The sequence below is a fragment of the Glarea lozoyensis genome (genome assembly GCF_000409485.1).
Source record: "Glarea lozoyensis ATCC 20868 chromosome Unknown GLAREA1, whole genome shotgun sequence".
Classification (NCBI taxonomy): domain Eukaryota; kingdom Fungi; phylum Ascomycota; class Leotiomycetes; order Helotiales; family Helotiaceae; genus Glarea; species Glarea lozoyensis.
In genome coordinates this window covers 1,980,606-1,991,915 of record NW_007360983.1, presented here as the reverse complement: position 1 = coordinate 1,991,915, position 11,310 = coordinate 1,980,606, and the positions used below count along the sequence as shown (strand labels likewise).

Below are 11,310 nucleotides of genomic sequence, written 5' to 3'. Positions count from 1 at the left end.
ACTGATTGTACTCTGGGCAACACATACCTAGCGACTTACCAAAAATCATGTGACGACTAAGAATTATCAACAATACGATCAACAATTAGCGGATATTTTTGATACACTGATGAACAGCAATTGTGAAAGGAGTGGGTCTGTCTCCAATTTGAGGTTGCGTGATATCTTCTTTTAGAAAGTGTAGCTCAACTCCAAGTGCACTGATAGAAACCTGAATGTACAAATACAGCCCCCACGGCGGTGCATAAATTTACACAGCTGATATTGAACCTGTCTAATGAATGAACCACTTGCGATGACACGCATGGTAGCATTGGGTGATGTTGGCTGTTGGTTGTCCGGACCAGGTATTCCGTCCTATGCAAATTCTCAGTGGCAGTGCTGGTCAGCCTAATCAGGCTTTCATCTGAGCCTTATCTCTTTGCACTTAATTGCAGAGGTGTTTGATGGGTGGAGATGCATGATGCAGCCGAAAATCGCTAACAAGCAGGCTTGGAGAGTGGCATGCTTCTTTGTGGTGATTGGTAAATTGCAGCCTTTTACGGTGTGAGTGGGGACGATATGTTGGGCTCCAATACTCTGGGATTGCCTCACTTCTTTAACCTGCATGGTGGAATATGCAGTAAGATTTGCATCTCAGCCTTGTCTGATTTCAACTCAAATCCGCTGCTCAGATGTAGTGTTTCTTTAACAAAGTTGAACGAAACTCTGATTTCTCTTCAGAAAAGTACCCGATAAATCGTAATCTAGTTGAGTAGTCCAACACACGGCTATCATGGATCCTGTTACAGCAGTTGGTCTTGCGGGTTCTGTTGTTCAACTCGGTGTTTTTGCTCTTGGTACTGTGAAAGCGCTGAAGCAAATCAGCGACTCTGTCAGGAATGGCCTAAGAGACTTAGAGAACTTGGAAACAAATGTCAATCTTCATCAAACTACGCTTGATCGTAAGTAATTATATTATTGGCAGTACACTTACTTTGCGCTGACCCCTTCGCAGTACTGCTCGATACCGCGAGCAAGACCAGGACCGACTCGCCAGCCGAAGTATCGCTTTTGGAGCAATTCATGGAGCATGCTATTCAATTCAAAAAATCCTTGCAGGAATTTTCTCTAGTTAGTTCTTTGTTGATGCCTACCTGATTATCGCTGAATAGCTGGTAGCTAATTCAAAAGACTAACACGACGACCCTGAAGGGGAAGAAACGAAGTCGGGCGGAAAAGGCAGTCAAGCTTCTCTTGCGGAATGAAGAGATCCAGAAATACTCATCCATACTGAACGATCAGATTTGTACAGTGGGAGTTCTGTTGACACAGCTTTCAGCGTAACGCCAATTCTCCAGTATGAGGTGTAATTGCTAATTGTTAAGAATCGACTGCAATGCCTCCTTCCGAGAAACGCAACAGGTAATTCGCAACGAAGTCCAAGATCTGGTACCTCAGATATCTTCCATCAAAAACTCAATACAACTTTCAACGATGGAAACTGGGAAGTCGATACAAGATGCCCAAAATCTTATTAGCAACAGAATTCAAACTCTTCCGCCTCAAATAGCAGCCATACAGGATTCCATACATTCTTCGGAAAATCGAATCGCAGACTCTTTACACGATACACGCATTGTGATCGACAAGGGCGTCGCACGTTATTCTACTCAAATTACATCCCTGGAGGACTTGATACGACTTTCGAAGGTCGAAACGAACTATTCATTGCTTGAGACTCAGCTCACTGTCCGCGACGGATTTCAAGGTTTACAACCACAATTTTCGGCCTCGCAGCAGGCCATGGAGAGATACTTGCTTGAAACACAAAGCAAGGTCCAGCAAGAGATTCAATCCTTGTCGCCTGAGATCTTATCCATCCAAGATTCCATATTGCTGCTCAAACGGCAGCTTAAATCGAATGGGAGAATCTCGGATCCATTCTCGCAGACTCCTGGAGGTAGATTTCACTTCTCTAAAATGCGACCTACTAAAGGCCAATCAACTGGATCTTACTGGTACTCTCAATATAAAACGGTCTTAGGAAGACTAAATACCTGTGCTTATTCATATCAGCAGCCTCGTACTAAACTCGACCACGACAAGAAATGGCCAACAGAAGGATATTTTGAATTCAGTTTTATACCAAACAAGCTTATCTCAAGTTATATACTGACTGTCAATATTAGTTGGGCCCATTCCAACGGTTCCCATATCCATATTGGTCTGAAGCCCACGTGTCGAAGGTTATGTACTGACGAATCAGTATTGAATCTCTTTGGTATACATAGAAGGAGATATAAAGAAAAGGACCCCTGCCGTTGGAACAGCACAATACACTTTGGACACTACTGTCCATGCGGCAATCAAGAGTGCCCCCGTCCAGATGTGCGCGCCGTGGAGGAACTGCTAGACACGGGGATTGTATCTGCCAACGATGTCTGCTACTTAGACTTTGAATCGTTAGGAAATTCTCTCCTAGAGGTAAGTAAACAACTGTACATGGACGTAATGAGTTGTTCTTGGCAGATAGAAAAGCTTGCTGAGAAAATTGTCTAGCGAACTGTTCAATGTTTCAGCACTCAATACACAAAGGAGTTTCATGGGGTTTGCAGATTACTCTTGATGCATGGTGCACAAGTGATGCAACAGTAAGTAGTATCAATCACTACTTGAAATTCTATACAGCAAATCCTGATTGTGACAGAGATTTCTTACAAATTGAACGACACAGATGGTCTCTCATAAATCATGTTGAGCTCTTACCCAATGACTTGAAGCTCAAGAGTGAATTGACGAATTGGGATGTTTATTCCATTCGAAAACTACTTATCACGGCAGATCCACAGCCTTCGCGGCACCACTATGGTTCCTATGTCCGCTGTGCAAAGACCAATCGCGATTTACTGTTGGAGAATACTTGCCATCTCGAGCCACTCTTACCTTTAGATAACGGCGTAGAGTTGATTCAAAATGAGTACGCCGACATCATTGACATATTTGATTCTGAAAACCGCCTCGACAGATGGCTTCTCATTGTATTTAGCTACCACGACCCTGAATATACCAAAGTATTAAAGCGTATGGCAGATAACTGGTTGGCTGTACCTACTAGATACAATTTTCGACTGGAAAATGTCAAGAACGAGATTTTCAAAGAGTACCTAGAGAGCCCGACCGATAACAGAATTGTTGAAAAATTCTATAGGGTTCTTTTTGCGTATGGAACTCTTCCAATGTGGAAATACTTTACAACAGGGGACAACATCGTTCCTGTAGAGCTTTTTGAAAAGGTCATCTCGGATAACATCTCGTTTGTTCGTGACCACGACACCTTTCTCGATGTGGTATTTGGGAATGATGTGGTTTCCATTGAGCTTTTTAGAGAATTAGTGCATGATGACCGCTTTTGGACTACCGTGTCGACTCGAAATAACTGGGAAAAGTTCCGACTTCGATTACCTGTTCCCAACGACCATGAGCTCGGAAACTCTAGTATTTATCTCCGTGATGCAACAGAAGTCTGGCTATCAAGTCCGATTTCAGGGTTTGTTGCAGAAAAAAGAATGTTGGTCGATGAGCTTGTCAGACTTCGTCACGGTGCGCTGCTGGATGGGACTGCTTTAGGGTTCGAAATTCTATGCTTGACCACCCTCCGACTTCGTCCGTCGCGGTACATTGATGAGTATATAAGAAGGGATTACGCTCAAGACTTGAGACGCTTATTAGCTTACCCCAATGCCGGGCTCGAGGCAAAAGCAAACCGGAAATTCTCGGATGAATATTCGTCTACTATACTCGAACTACCTGAGGGCTATACACCCCTAATGTCAGCGGTACAAGGAGGAATGTTGGATTTCACACAACTGCTAGTTCACGCTGGGGCAGATATTCGAGGGCACAGCTCTAGATATTTCTCGGCTTTACACATTGCTCGGCATAATTGCTTGGGGACTCACCCACGAGAGCTAGAGTTACACTGGCCCGACGAGTTCACATATATTTCTCTGGAAACTGATCTTCAAATCCTCACTATTCTCGAGGGAGGACTGAAAAACAGAGGCGAAATAGAGGAACCCGAACTAATCGAAGAACACGAAGAGGAGCCATGTCACTTTCCAAAAAAGATCAGGGACCCTCTGCGGAGTAAGTGCTTTCCTTCCTTAATGACCTGCAAGATCTTTTCCTGTCCTCATGGGGCAGTCATAGGGTAAAGACTGAAACGGATGAGCCTCATGAAGGTTTGTCCCACAACGATAAAACACAAATCACAGCTCTTTTACCACTTAAAATCTGAGAATTAACAACTAACAAACCTATTTTACAGGACAATTCAACTACATTCTACAACGTCTCTACACCATCCTCGCTTGGCTCAGTCAGCCCACTATCACCTTCCGACCCGAACTCAAAACAACTCTTCTAAAGCACACGATAACTTCCTTAGTTTTCATCGCATCTCTAGTATTCGTCACCGGAAAGCAAATGTACCATTCGTTCCGGCCACACTCAATTATTGCCTTCAGTACTAGCCCGATTGTGGTCATTTTCCTGGCGTTTTTTATCTGGCTTATATGGAAATGAGAGGCGAAGGAGTATAAGAAATTAATGTTTGGCTTTTGTTTTGGACGATAATAGGAAAAGTTTTGAGTTATATATTAATTTCCTTCTACAAAAGCTTACTCTTATAATTTTCAAAATATTCTCAATTAACATCGCTGTGTGTCTTGGAACCGTTAAATAGAACAGAACGCCAAGTTTTACGTAGACTCGATATCCTATTATCAATTATATCTAGGTACCTACCTTAAATTACCTCACTGTTTTGTGTTATTAATATATATCTCAAAATAACAAAGATTCCTCTAACCAATCAAACCCACTCGCTCTCCCTCTTACTATTCCTACTTTCTATTCATCTCGCTAATCATTAAAGAATCCAATTCACCCTATTTCTTAAGCCGACGAATCCCTGTATTCACAATCCTAAGTCGGCCTTAACCTCTCTCGACCCAACCTCACTGGTCTTAACATCAATCCTCTCAACCTTCTCAACCGTACCCATCCTCACTCGACCCGACCTTACTTGTCTTAATATCAATCTTCTCAATCTTCTCAATCTTCTCCACCGTGGATTTTCAGTAAGTAAACAAATTTCATATCACAGAGCAAGTGAGTTTGATTATCTTTTGCCTCTTTTCATCAACCCCCCCAATCTATCACCCACGCTCCTCCTTCCACCCCTTCCCACAACCTCACCTTCCCACCTTCCCACCCACCACCACCTACGTCACCCTCCCTTCCACTCATCTTTATATATCCTTCAAAAAGCCAAATTCCAAACAACCAATCAAATCCACTTACCCTCCTTCTCTTCTCCCTTTTGTCTCGCTTCCAGCTAACCACTCTCCAGGCTACCGACCGCAAGGTCAATCCATCAAAACACTCAATCGAGCACTAACTAGTGTTCACAGATCAAATACCCAACCGACATCACCACTTCGCGACGTCAAATCAACAACTCAATAGGCCATGGAGTCGGCTGTCTCTCGGGACGAAGTACTCACGATCAACAACTCAACACCATGGAGTCGGTGGTCCTTCGGGACGAAGCACTCATGCTCAATCGATCAACCCAATAGGCCATGGAGTCGGCAGTCCTTCGGGACGAAGTACTCGCTCAATCGATCAACAGCGGATATTAATATCATGTAAGTACAACATTTCATTATGGGTGAGTGGATTTGAATATTTTTTTAGAGTTTTTTTCCTATTTAGGTAAACAGAATTAGAAGGGAGATGTGGTAGATCAATAGAGAACGAACTTGGATAATGTGTGCTTTTTGCATTTTTGATATCTGCGCTAACTATTATTAGAAACATATCACCTGCTCGTATCCTACGAACGCCCGAATTCTCGGTCACACACGCCAGAAGACGAAAAAGGCCAGCTCACGGCGTTAAATCCTAACTCCCCAAAACAAAGTCCCAGCAATATACCATTGCACAGCATGCAGCCTTCAGCAAAAAACCAACTGGTCAGCCTTCCCATCCTGCAGATCTTTACTCGCCAACCCCCCCGCCCCAGCAGAATTACACTCCTTCTCCTGGGCATCGCAATCGCTCACCTGCAGCCCTCCATCCGTTTTAGACGATAGCGCATCATTGACAGCCTTCGCACAGTCGTTCTTCTGGTTGCTGCAGGACCGTTTGAGGGCATCGGTGAGGGTAGAGAAGGTGTCGCCGTTGCAGGTAAAGGGTTTTGTTGGGTCGGAGCCGCCGTTGGCTATTACGGGGTCTGCGACTTTGGAGAGGAGTGCGGCTGTGAATGTCTGGGAGGAAGTTAGTTTGGATATGTACAAGAATAATGGGCGGAAGAGGAAAGTAGGGAGATGACCGAGATCTATAACGGAGAAGCCAAGCGCAGGAGTACAGCGAGGGAACTCTATACAGCTTGAGCGCTTGCTGCATAACCGCAGAGAATCAACTTCACTACCACCAATTCGCGAAACAGAAAGCGCAAGCACCATCCAACCCAACCTTCCACATCTTGAACCCTCCGATTTCTTCTCATCTTTTCTCTTGCCCTCCCTCCCCATATCCCCCTACGATGCCTCTCTCCTTTTGTTCCTCTCCTTCTTTTCCCTCTCCCACCTTCTCTCTCATCCCCCTCTCTTCACAAGAAAAGAGAACAATCCCAAACATACCTGAAAATTCGTCTCCCCAGCCCTAGGAAACACCGCAAACTCCTCCCTCATCTCCAGCTCCATTCCTAGATCCATCCTCGGTAGTACCTCATTCACACTCGCCAGCGCACCTGTCGCAAGCGCAAGGAACACGAGAGATATTGGCGAAGATAGCATTGTGTGTTTATGTCGATGTACGATGGAGAATAGGGTCGAATTGGGAAGCGATGATGATTGCTGTTGACGGTGATGATATATGTGATTATCGTCCAATACTATATCTCGAATAGAAAATTCTTAGAAGTAAGAAGAACATCAACCTGTCAACTCAACCCGTCAATCCATATGCCATCCCATCACAGACCTTCCACCCCACCAGCCTCATCCTGAAACCCGCGCTTCGGGAATCTGAAACCTGGGCGCGACAAATCATGATTGTTGAGCGCATGGCAGATTGATGCGAGGAGCGTGATCAAAATGTGAAGTTCGGTGATAAGCTATGAGTTGTGTATGGTGTTGTGAAGATAGAGGGATGGCATATGATTGTATAAGGGCAGTGAGTGGTGGTGAGGATGATGGGTTGTCGTTGGTGGTGGGGGAAATGCCAAGGCTCAAGGACGGAGGACTGCACGTGACGTAATACGACCTGTTTATTCGAATCAACAACTTCGAGCGCCCTTTATTGATTCACGAGATTGAGATTTATACAAATAATGTTAAGAAGGACTACTTTCTTCCTAATAATCATAGTATAGGACAAGCTTCAAGTTCTCGTGGGAACTAAATCAAACCAGAAAATGAAATCTAGTTCCCATGATGTACCTCGACGTCAACAAATCATACCAATTACAGTTCTTTAAGCAACGCTTTCATCAATAGCAAATAGAACATTTAAGATTCTTGGAACTAAATTAAATAATTATACCTGACTACAGCATAACGGTAAAAAAGAAAACCGAAAGGTATCACTTCGCCCAAAGAAAGGGCGCTCATCTATTCCCACTAGGTACAGGTAATCCACATCAAATAGGACCAAGTCTAAACAAACCATACTCAAAAACCCATTAAAGGGCTTCATAAAAGTCCTCGTAGTTACAATCAATCGCTGAGCCATTCTCAACTCCAAGTAAGTTGCCAATACCCGTATTTCAACTCCATAAGTGGGGAGATGCAAAGTACTCCATATCCGCGATTTCCAAGATCGCCACAAAATAGTTCCCCGCACCAACGTGAACATCGTGTTGGTTGGTGAACAAAATACGGATACTTCATTCGCACGATACTTGAACTACTCACTCATCTCGATCGTTATCGAGCCTTCGATTCTCAGGCCATAGACATACCGGGATACTTTCTTGTTAGATGTAATGGTGTACGGAGTATGAAAGGTACTATGACGGCTACGGACTCGGGGTATGCGGGTTCGGAATGGAGAAGAAAATTGATGTTCTAGAACCTTGGAACGTCGAAGTCTTTACACTGAATATGATGTAGCATCTCATGAACATATCCAAACAAAAAAATAATGGACTCGTATCTCCTTACGCAAGCCACTGCATCTGGTGTGGCGCAAATGCCATGTACCTACCTATAGGTATTGTTAGGTTGGTATCCCTCCACCTTCACAAGCTTTTCACGTGTATTCAAGCTTCTTTCCAACAATTGCTGCATACTAGTCGCTAGGCACCAGGTTGTCCAACTCCGTCTAAGGGTGTCGGTGTATACGAAACTTGCTCATTATTGGAGAATCAGTGAATAATGGTATATTTGAGCTCCTGCCTAAACGGGTATGCGATCCACTTTTGAGTAGAGTCCCACAAATTACTGCGCTTAGAAAGATGCGAAAGTAACCAGTCATCATGGGGAAAAGATGTAGACCATCTCAAATAGTACTTGCGAGTGTCCGAAACAGGCTAGCTCAAGTTGCCTGAAGGGCGTGAGAGCGTATTTGTGGGATCGACAACGCCTTTACTGGGTGAAGGGTTGCGCGCGGCAATAATTACGACAATGCTGGGTTGTCCAACCGATTTAAACCCCCAACTACGCACATCGATACGGCAGATTCCTGCCTAGTGATAAGAGAGAGAGAGAGCTTGTGGGAGCTTTAAAACAAATGAAGATCCGAATGGCTAGATATACCTATTTATAATAGACTCTGACAAAGAATCTCATCGTTTCACTCCTGGACCGTTCTATGAATCTCGAAGCATGTCCGAATCGTCCTTCCAACCCGGCTTGCCAGTCGCCAACCCGACGCGTTCATACTGGCAAACGCAGCCATCAAAGATATCTGATCTGAGATCAACAGAAACTTTGCCGTCCAAATCCAAATATGTTATCGTTGGTTCAGGCGTTACTGGCGCAATGATTGCTCATAAACTTCTTCTAGCAGAGCCGTCCGCCTCGATTGTTATGCTTGAAGCTCGGCAAACCTGCAGTGGTGCCACTGGCCGCAACGGAGGGCATTGCAGACTCGGAAACTTCATCAGATTCGAAGAAGACATAGAGAAGTTTGGGGAGGCTACTGCCTGTATGGTGCAAAAACTAGAAGAAGCAAATGTACAGAACATGAAGACGCTCGTCGAAGAGCTGAAAATTGATTGCGATTGGCGGCAAAGGACTTCATCAGAGATCTATACATGCCCAGTGGTTTGGAGCACAGTCATATCCGCTCTTAAATATCGAGATGAATATGCATCAAAGACTGGGATAACGTTCTCGGAGAAATACGAAATCTGGAGCGCGGGGGAGACAAAAGAGCGTCTTCTAGTGGCCGATAGTCTCGGGTCAATCCATTTCAAATCGTACACTCTACACCCGTACAGACTCGTCTGCGCACTCCTCGAGATTTGCCTAGAAAAGGGGCTAAATCTGCAAAGCAATACCCCAGTAATGAAGGTGCTTGCCAAGACTGGAGCGGGAGGTGATAACGAATCTGCTTGGATTGTGCAGACGAATCGAGGAGATATTGAAGCCGAAAAGGTGATTTTGGCAACAAACGCGTACACAGGAATGCTGTACCCACCGGTTGCAAAGTTTGTGGTACCAACTCGAGGTCAAATGGCTGCGGTTCGCCCCGGCACTAAGATTGACCGTAATCCAGTACTAGAGAGGGTTTCTTGCCTTGTGAACAGTTCAAGCTTCCAATATTGGCAGAGCAGGCCAGACGGAACACTTGGCGAGGGCGACCTGCTCATCGGTTTGTCTTCCATGCTTTTCCGACATTACCATTCCATCACTGACTTCAATTATAGGAGGCGGTCGATCGATGGGAACGGCAGGAGAACACTGGACGCTTGATGATTCAACCATCCACCCAAATATATCCAAACATTTGAAAAATTCTATGCCAGAAACATTTTACGGCAGGGAGGTATGGGGAGATAATGGTGAGGTCGTAGAGGAGTGGACTGGCATCATGGGCTATACGGTCGACAAACAGCCTATCGTTGGAGAAGACCCAGGAGAAAAGGGGTTGTGGATCTGTGCGGGCTTCAACGGCCATGGTAAGCATTTGCCTTGAATCCTTTCAGCATGATTTAACCACTTACTGATCGTTGAAGGCATGGCTCTAACCTTGGAGGCGGCGGAAGCTCTGGTGCAGCAGATGAGGGGGCGTCAAGAGGAAGTCGACAAATGGCTTCCCAGCTGCTATAAGATAGAAAGGATATTTAACAAGAGCTCGGAAACAGCCAAAAGCGAGGTGGGTGCAGCCGATGCAGCCGATGTAGATTGGACACCCGTAGACACTTGAAGTTCCTTACTTTCCGCGAAACGGCGTCAGGGTAGCTGGAAAGCGCCTTAATTTTGACCTTGATGTTTCCCTCTGAGCTTAGTAGCCGATATGCCATCTTGACGGCAGAAGAATTTCGCTCCAATGAATCCGCAGATTACCGAATTGTTCTTATTCCGTCAAGGCGCCCTGTTTTACTGGTTGTTTCGTTCGTAGGTTGGCGGCCACTTCCATCCGTCTGTTCCAGGACAACTCGAGCATCGCGTTTTCGTGGTTTCTCGCAGCGCCAAGAGCTACGAATAGCTTGCCTTCGACGACATGTTGTTTTCAAATGGAACGAGCCGGTAAATGGTTGATCCTTCGATCAATATCAATGGCTGGTAAGATGGTGTAGGAACAGAGAATGTACAGAGCATGTACGGGATAGAAACTTTTCTTTACGCGTAAAAACAATCGCGAAGGCGTCGCGCTACACGTGACCATTCCGCTCTCGGCAGTTTCAACCAACCCAAGGATCATAGATGATTGGTCTCTGTCTGCCATTCAAGTCCACTTTCATGGCCACTTGCATGAGAACAAACGGGTAGGCCACAAGTATATCATGGTATCCATTGCCTCATTCTACGTCGTGACATGATCACAACGTCTTCTTGATGGCGGACCAAAACTCATACTTGCGGTACAAGCAAGACCAGAAGAAGTTTCTTCACTGGATGCTTCATGTCTCAAACAACATCATCAAGGCTTCACGCAAATCGGCCAAGTCCAGCGACACTCTTTTCACGCTGAACACGACCGGTCAAATTTCCACTTCCGCCCTCTTACCCCTCTCAAAGCTCATCGCTGAGCACATTGATCCAATTCCATCAAAAATCTATCGTCTTCTTCTATCAATCATTGCTGCACGAT

At 45.0% G+C, this 11,310-nt stretch overlaps 3 protein-coding genes across 3 annotated transcripts; 2 read left to right on the top strand and 1 right to left on the bottom strand.

Annotated features, from left to right (window-relative positions):
• Positions 1-775: 775 nt before the first annotated feature.
• GLAREA_09305 (Ankyrin repeat-containing protein) lies at positions 776-5,624 on the top strand (the record flags this gene model as incomplete). Its single annotated transcript, XM_008078266.1, has 9 exons — positions 776-944; positions 998-1,113; positions 1,162-1,322; positions 1,368-2,466; positions 2,542-2,633; positions 2,690-4,128; positions 4,310-4,538; positions 4,919-5,123; positions 5,457-5,624. The coding sequence occupies 9 exons, from the start codon at positions 776-778 to the stop codon at positions 5,622-5,624; spliced, it is 3,678 nt and encodes a 1,225-aa protein (XP_008076457.1).
• Positions 5,625-6,002: 378 nt separating this feature from the next.
• On the bottom strand, positions 6,003-6,845 carry GLAREA_09304 (uncharacterized protein; the record flags this gene model as incomplete). The annotated part of the gene is made up of 2 exons (XM_008078265.1): positions 6,003-6,314; positions 6,690-6,845. 2 exons carry the CDS (start codon positions 6,843-6,845, stop codon positions 6,003-6,005), a joined length of 468 nt encoding a protein of 155 aa, XP_008076456.1.
• Positions 6,846-8,876: 2,031 nt separating this feature from the next.
• On the top strand, positions 8,877-10,422 carry GLAREA_09303 (FAD/NAD(P)-binding protein; the record flags this gene model as incomplete). The annotated part of the gene is made up of 3 exons (XM_008078264.1): positions 8,877-9,867; positions 9,923-10,174; positions 10,232-10,422. The coding sequence occupies 3 exons, from the start codon at positions 8,877-8,879 to the stop codon at positions 10,420-10,422; spliced, it is 1,434 nt and encodes a 477-aa protein (XP_008076455.1).
• Positions 10,423-11,310: the final 888 nt, after the last annotated feature.